Here is an 8,075-nt window from a genome sequence, read left to right as displayed (position 1 = left end):
AGTGTAGACAGACTTTGGGGCCGTTCACATGTCGCGCCTAAAAACGCGTGGAAAACACCAACCGCGCCGCTTTCTCCTTCTTTCCAAAGCGTTCGGGATCTTGCGCTTTCATGGCGTCTGCCGTTGCTAAGAGACCGTGACCTGCGCTCTCCACGACGACGCGGAAGTTTCAACAAAGGATAAATGGATTTCCAGCACTGAAAATCGCTTGCAGTAGGTCTGCTACTAAATTTATTTAAAATAGGTATCTCTGTACAGCTGTCACGTCCGGTGTAGACACCGTATCAGTGTGTGAGCAAAGAAAACGATCAGAATAAATATAACGATCAGTATACTAAACATCGCACATCCTGCGATGTGACTATCGCGGATGAGCACATCGCGATATCGATGCTGAAACGATATATCGTGCAGCCCTATTAAAAAGGACAGCATTTATTTGAAACGCCAATCTATTGTAGCATCAAATGTGTTTACTGTCATTTTTGATCCATCTGACACATCCTTGGCTAAAAAAAAAATAATAAATACTATTCTTACTGACGAAACTTTTGAACTGTAGTGTATGAGAGGTTGAGTAAACAATAATTGTCACTTTTTTGTGAACCAAACTTTCAAAGAGTAAAAATGTGTGTGTGCGTGTGTCTCACCAGTTTGAGCTGAAGCAGAAGCTGGTAAACATCAGCCATGTCTGCCAGTACAAGCAGATGAGTGACAGCAGAAAGAAGGGCACGTGCAGCACGGACCATGTTGCCTCTCTTCATTGAAGAACAGGGATCCTCTGCAAACTCTCCTGAGGCCAACTTCATGGATTCTCCTACAAAAAAAAATTCATACATAGTCTCATTAATAGTTTTAATTTGTCCTTTCATAGCCTTTATGATGCAAGAGTAGCAAGGTCAATGAAATGATCATTTCCCAATGTGGAAGTTGACATAACAGATAATTCAACATCTGAAGATGCAATTACTTCCAAAGAGGCCTTTTGAAATGCTAAAGACTGGGACCTAATTATTCTCCGTTATTTTATTAAAAGCCGCTTCAGTTAATTGACAATGATAATACCGTCCAAGGTCACTTGCGAGACAACACGAACACATAAGAACACAACGTACAGGAGGTTCTTTAGTGGCAACCCGGCCTTACAAACCCAAGTAAACAATGAGCACGACAGGGGAAAAACATCAATAATTCCCTGTAACAAAGAGCTACATGGTGAGCTGTGAAACTTAAACCAAGAATTCAGGCAGTAGGTCTGCCTCAGCCACCCTCAACCCTCTACACTGCGAGTAAATCACTCGCATATGCGACTAAATCTTACTCTGGGCGACTAAATAATGTCTAACATTAGCCATTGGCTAATAAATTCTTAGATTTTACACGCCAGTATGTGTGTGAGAGGCGTTCAACACAGATTTTCACTCGATAAACACGCTGACTGAGCGCTTGAGAGTTTCGCTCTCCGTCAAGCGATCTGTACTATTGTATAACTATCTGTATATAAAAACAATAGAAGTCTATGTAATGTCCCCATTTAGTGTGTGTGTATGTGAAAAATAGTATATCAGTCTGGCGAGTAAACAAAAAAATTTACTAGCCAATGGCGATTATATTGCCAAGGTGTGCGTAGAGGGTTGCACCCTGCAGTCTGTCATAAGAGCAGAGCCAAACACTACACACAAGAACAACTACAAGGTGAAATATAGAGCTAATCACCAGGGCAGCGGGTGTTCATGTTCCAGGATAAATGCCAGTGGTTAGGGGGGGTGACGGGTTAATTGCATTAGGATGTCATTTTGTGAAATGCAAGATGGAGAGGAAAGTCAGAAGCAGTGAAACATTGTGGTGAAAGCAAAGGCTCGATTCATGTCTACTCATAGCCAGTTCTGTCACATGCTAGCACACCAAACGAGTCCTTTCAGTGAAGGTCGAGTCCCTGGGATAACACAGACGTCTTATCTGATGTGCTTGCGAAAGGGTGTCATCACTTGCCTTCACATCCCAGTTGGCTCATGTTGAAACCTTTTCAATGCGACAAAGCAGAGCATTTTAAAAGCAGCATAAAATACGAAAATGAATAAGCGCAGGCATATGACCACAAACCTCACATCGGACACGGTTTCAGGTTGTTTTGTCAAATGTGTCGGCAAATGCACTGAACAGAATCATGCAGATCTCCGCATCCCACTCAAGCCATACATAAAAATAAAAAAGCCTGCAAAGAACGTGGCCAAGAGTGCAAGTAATGGCCAAGTTCATAACTAGACTAAACTGAAATTGACAATGAAAAGAGAGAAAAATTAATTTGAGGGGGCAGTGAGTAAGAGCTTTGTGCTCGGGAGGGCGTCTCATTCTTTCCTTTGTTGATGCTTGGAATAATGTGCACACTGCACATTGTTCCCTGGTAACAGGAAGCAAGTCTCGCAGAATGATGGCAACAAGATTTTCTGGCTTATTACGCAAGCGGTGGTTGCCACACACACTGAATGGTATCTCTAAAAACCTTCCTATTTTTATCCATCACATAAAAAGAAATTCACCCTACCATAAACCACACAAAAAGAACTAAGGACTCTGGGACTGTCATTCCCTCCTGAGGGTGCAATCAATAAGACTATTTTCACGGGCCTGATAGTAATCAGTGCACCCATAATAAACTCACATCTATCACTTCTAAGGTAGCGCTCACAAGAGAACCACAGAGGCTTGTGATGAAATGTAAAAAGCAGATGTCTGAAGGCACAATGAGCATCCAGATACCTTGGAGGGAAGGCAGATGGCATTATCATACCCAGCATCCTTCATCCGTCCAGTTGAAAGGTGTGAAGCAATCAAAATCAGTTTCTAAGGTAAATAAGACACTTTCCACCCAGGAGACATGCTAATGTTACACATATACATGCAGCAGACAATTCTGGAGCTGTTAGGGAGAAAATCGTTCAAGGATTCGGTAGTTTCTAACATGCATTACCCAACGATTACATTTGCCCGGCTAGCAGAACAGCTGGTAAGCCACAGCTGGGTACCGGGATCTCTTTTCAATCTAGGGAATCTTTAACCCCACTCAATGGTGGCATTATCAGTCAAACTACGCATGGTCAAGCAAAACTGCATAGCTGACAGTCTCCGGCACCAGCGAGCAACAGCGTCTGAATTCCGCAGCCAATGACAGCACAGCAAAACCAATGTGACATTCCTCGGCATCACAGCAGCGTGCTGTCCAGCGCTTGACAGATTTTACAGCCCAAACTAAGCCAATAAACACTGAGTGTCCAGAGTCTGAAACTGACAAAGATGTTATTCCAAAAAGTGATAAGAGGGTTGAGCCTGCACTCCGCATCTCAGAAGTGCGAAATGCCACAATTCTAGAAAAAGGGGGCATTCTGACCCAGGAAGTTCACGTCAGCCACTCACTTCGAATGACAATGTATGGTGATAAATTTATGGCTACAGGTTATTTAAGGCACAAGCCAACAGACTTGGCCTGAAGTCTTGCATAAGTAAAGTGTTGCATTCTCCACATCTGACATCACCTTTGACAACTGGCAGACTCCATGTACATATGCAAGTTGTTTTGCGCTTGTTTTCTATTCTTGTCAACCGAACATAAATAAAAATATATTGATGGATCAGCACAGCAAGTCAAAGCAAGCTGTTCATTACAGAATGTGACAATCCCTCCTTAGCACAGGTAGCATATCCATATAACTAGGATTAGTTAGCAACCAATGTCAAAAATGCCATGCAAATTTACATCATAAACTGAAGGCCTCTACACTCCTGCTGATATGATGAGGCTATTGCATCTTATTTAAATGAGTCAATCGAAAATGTGCGCTAACTAGAGTGTCGCAGTGATCGCATATCGATATCAGCAGAATTTTAATCAAAAATGCATGGCAAACAAGGCACGGAGAAATTAGGAGTTGTGCAATTTGACAGGGTTAAACCCTTCTATTAACCTGTCTTCTCCATCCTCTTTCCATAAGGAGGCATGGCAGAGACACTAGTGATGTTCCGTAATGAGAACGAACAACATGAGATTGAGTGAGGGGATATACAGTCTTGGGGAGAAGCACACACTCCAATGCACGATAGCAGCCAAGCTCTCTTAATTCAAAAAATCTATCGCACATGCAGATAAGCACAGACAGATAATGAAAACAGGAAATGAAACCACCGATTAAAGCCATTACTTGAATTAGGATATTCAACCGTTTCTTGTAATGGTTTCAATGGCTGCAGACACTTTTGAACTTATCGTAGCGGTAACACCAGGGCTGTGTATTGTCACATTTGACACAACTGATTTGTCTCAGATTCAAAAACTCTTAATTTGATTTGATATTTATTTGTTTGGACAAATATCAGGTACAGTACATGTCAACAGTCTCTCAACTTGTAATAGTGAGAAATAATGAACAACACTCAACTGTGTAAAAAAAAAAAAAACTGAATTACACATAAGGTAAGCAATAAGCAAAAAAACTCAAAACTGAGTTACATAAAAAGATTGAAATTGCACATATTTTTGTATCACTTTATATCTATGCACATTTTGCATGTCTCCTTATTTAACACACCTGATTAAAATCATCTGCTCATTAGGAGAGAGCTCCATGAACTGAACTGAGTGTGTCAGATAAGGGAGACATACAAAACGGTAGGGGGGGCCCAAGTTGGCACCAGCCAAGTTGTGTGTTTTTTTCTGGACTCCTTTTTAATGGTTAAATTACATTTTATTAATCAAAACGCATGTCTAATTAATTAAAATCATGAAACTTAAACAATTTAACATCAATTTATTAAAAGTTTAACAAATATTACATGTTTAGGACCCTATGAAATGTTTTTATTTTTCCAACCTTATGTTTTATTGTAACCAAATTCTGTTTTAGCATGTCTAATTATTTGAAAGCATAAAACAAGTTTTCATTTATTCTTACAATAGCCTTATGATTTTTTGCTCAGAAATTCTGTGCTGTGGATTTACATTTTGTTTTAAGGCATAAAACATTCATTTAATCTATCTTTTAAGTAATGAAAATTAAACAAATTTGATTTTTTGGAAAATAAAGGTAATTTAATATTACAATTAAAACATTGAAGAAATATTGAATGCTTATTCCTTAAAAATAAGGTTTTAATAATTTTAGTAGCAGTAGTAGCAGCCTGTTACGTACATTCTACTCAACAATAGTAATATATTTCTGCCAATGCCCTCGAATTAAACCGAACTTTTATTTTGACGGGTTGCCGTGAATACCTTTACATTCCTGTGTTTATATGATATGAGGATAGTTTTACTCAAATGAAACGGTCAAATGCTCATGAAGTGACTCTCAAAGCAGTTCTGGAGATGTTGTTCATGTATTTATGTCCTCATTAGTGAGACGGCAGACGTTAATATCACCGGAAGCGTCACGAGCGTTTCACTACGAGTACTACACAAAACCGCGCATCTGCGCCATTCATTAACACAGAGACACGCAGAATTCATATTTAAATATGAATCGTTTTGCGGCTTAATATTTACAAATACTAGTGGGAGTGGGCTCACTGTGTGTGTGTGTGTGTGTGCGCATCGGGCGGAACTCCGCTGTGCGTGATGCAGAGAGCGCGACCATAACGTAGAGACCGAAATGACATGCGGTCGTGTAAATAAGATAAATAACATAAGACTATTTAGTTTGCTTAATAAAAGAACAAGGTATATACCTGTTCTATAGGAAAGGTCACTTTAAATGACTTCTGTTGTGATCTGGCGCTATAGAGAAAATATAATTAAATATTAACTTGACCTTCAAGGGGGGCGGGGGGTGTCGTTGGGGGGGGCGGGCCGCCCCCCTAATATAATGGCAGGGAAACACTGCACTGGCATAAGTCATACACTAACATACTCTGTAACGAACACATCGCTAAAAGGTTAGCATCAAAATAACAAAAATATAATAAATATCAAATATATTGCATATATTTAGTAAAATGCTCCTATATGGAGTAATTTGTTCTAGCTAACTAATGAGCTATGGACATTGAATGGCTTTCTTAGGGTAAATGTAACCTTATGTTTTATGTTATTATACAAGCTGTTTGCCATGGCTGAAACACTGATTGAGAGATTAAATGAGACATTATACATTTCAGTAAGTTGTACCATTACTTTGAACATACTTTCTGATGTTCATTCATGTTTATTTCTAGCTATAACTAGTAGTACTTCAAAAAAGATGATTATTGGATAGACAGCAAATTAAAGTAATGTTTAATGAAGTTTTGTTCACACAGAAAACAGCATAGACTAAAAGATTTTTCTTGGAATTTAAGAACTGATGTTAGTTCATCAAACTAGTTAACACGCTTCTCTTTTTTGCATACCTTGCTTGCGGACATCCTCCACTGCTGCGGTCAGCTCGTCCTTTAAGAACTGGCTCTCTTTAGCAATCTTCTCGCCTTTCTCCAGGAAGTTCTGGGTGGCTGTCTCCACGGAGGCTGCTAGAACATGAGCCTTCTTGGAGCGTCCCTTCTTCTTGTTGGATGGTCCTTTGTTGCTAGAGTTCACAAGTGTGGTGACCTGCAAAGGGTGCAAGAAAGATTTAAGGAAAACAGCAACCTTTGGTGATTAATACAACAACTGAGGATGAATATAGGAAAAGTAGCCTGACCTGGGTAACCAAGGGCTCCAGCAGTCTTTCCACAGCCAGTGTGCGGATCTCCAGGCTCTTGGGATCCCATTTGAAGTTGATGTTTGCTGTATTAATGCTTGTCATTATTCTGAGGAAAGAAAAAGCGATCAATGGATTAAGAGGGGTGGTGAGACAGAGACAAATAAGCGGCCTGGGGCTATGTCTTTTATCAAATTAAATGTCACATGACAGATTCATGGTAAGTGTACGCAATAACTTACGATGTAAACAATCCACACTGCTAACCAAAACTAACCCACACTTATGCCATCTGAGTAGCTCTGTTGCCCATTCTGCTATTTTCCATTCAAACAGTGACCGCAGTTGTATTGATCAGCAATCTTGCACTGAAGGACAGGGACAATCAGCCTACCCTGAGGGCTCTGCTGTTGTTGCAGGGGTCTGTCTGCACTAGACAGCCAGACTAAATGGACATTGTTTGCTATATAGGTCAGGGAATGCAGACAAAGTGGGCGAGGTCAGTGTTGCATGACCAACATACTTGGAATAAAACCTTTGAATTCAAATGTGTCCTACAAAAAGTTAGGACATTCAACTTTGGCCCAAACAAACTAAATAATACATGAGCATTTTTATAATAATAAAAAAAACTACATGAAATGAAACTAAATGAATGAGTAATTTCCATATATACATGCTCATTGGGTGGAAAATGTTGTTATTTAGTTGATTACTATCAAAAAAAAAAAAAAAAGTAAGAATAGGATTCCGGAGGTAAATATCCCATTCTCTTTCTAAATCAGGAAATTGATTTTTAACAATAACTTATAAACTGTTAAAGTAAAGAAAGACTGTTAAAGACTAGGGATGGGTATCGTTTACATTTTATAGATACCGTTACTGTTATTGATACTATTTGGTGCAAAAAAATATGAAGTGAAAAGTTGTTGAAAAATTTAAAAAGTTATTTTATTACTGCTGAACTTAAGCAACTGTATTAAAGTTCTTCAGTCAAGAGCAGTGAGTTATTTTTCTCTTTAAATATCTTCTTTTGTGTTCAGCGCAAGAATAAATAAAAATTAATACGTTTGGTACAACATGTCTGAGTAAATAATGACAGAATTTTGGGTGAACTAACCCTTTAATGACACACGGCAGTATGTTTAGTACTGCTGCTTTAAGAGCTGCACGCATCTGTTTTTCTCTCAACTGTTTACTTTCACTTTAGACATAATTAACTGTGTTTATATGTAAATCTTGTGTGTTTTTGACAGTATTAGCGCAATCATACGATAACTAAGATAACTAAGTAATCAGGTGCTGTTTGACCGGCCTTTTAGTGTATGCACGCTTCGGGTGTACGCGCTCTGAATAAGCACATGTTAGAACAGCACGCGAATAAAACGTTTAACCGGCAAGGCTTTAAAG

At 39.2% G+C, this 8,075-nt stretch overlaps 1 protein-coding gene across 1 annotated transcript in view; it reads right to left on the bottom strand.

Moving 5' to 3' along the window:
- LOC107749776 (catenin alpha-1-like) overlaps nt 1-8,075 on the bottom strand; it is a 122,593-nt gene that overhangs the window by 111,250 nt on the left and 3,268 nt on the right. Inside the window, exons 2-4 of the mRNA XM_016564951.1 lie at nt 6,666-6,774; nt 6,379-6,574; nt 651-817 (exon numbers count right to left, since the gene is read on the bottom strand). Coding sequence (XP_016420437.1) covers nt 651-817; nt 6,379-6,574; nt 6,666-6,770 — 468 coding nt within the window. The 5' untranslated portion in view covers nt 6,771-6,774. The remainder of the gene's footprint in view (nt 1-650; nt 818-6,378; nt 6,575-6,665; nt 6,775-8,075) is intronic.

Source organism: Sinocyclocheilus rhinocerous, unplaced genomic scaffold (assembly GCF_001515625.1).
Source record: "Sinocyclocheilus rhinocerous isolate Xijiao unplaced genomic scaffold, SAMN03320098_v1.1 scaffold860, whole genome shotgun sequence".
NCBI classification, from domain to species: domain Eukaryota; kingdom Metazoa; phylum Chordata; class Actinopteri; order Cypriniformes; family Cyprinidae; genus Sinocyclocheilus; species Sinocyclocheilus rhinocerous.
The sequence above is the reverse complement of the archived record's forward strand: the minus strand, read 5'-3'. Positions and strand labels throughout refer to the sequence as shown.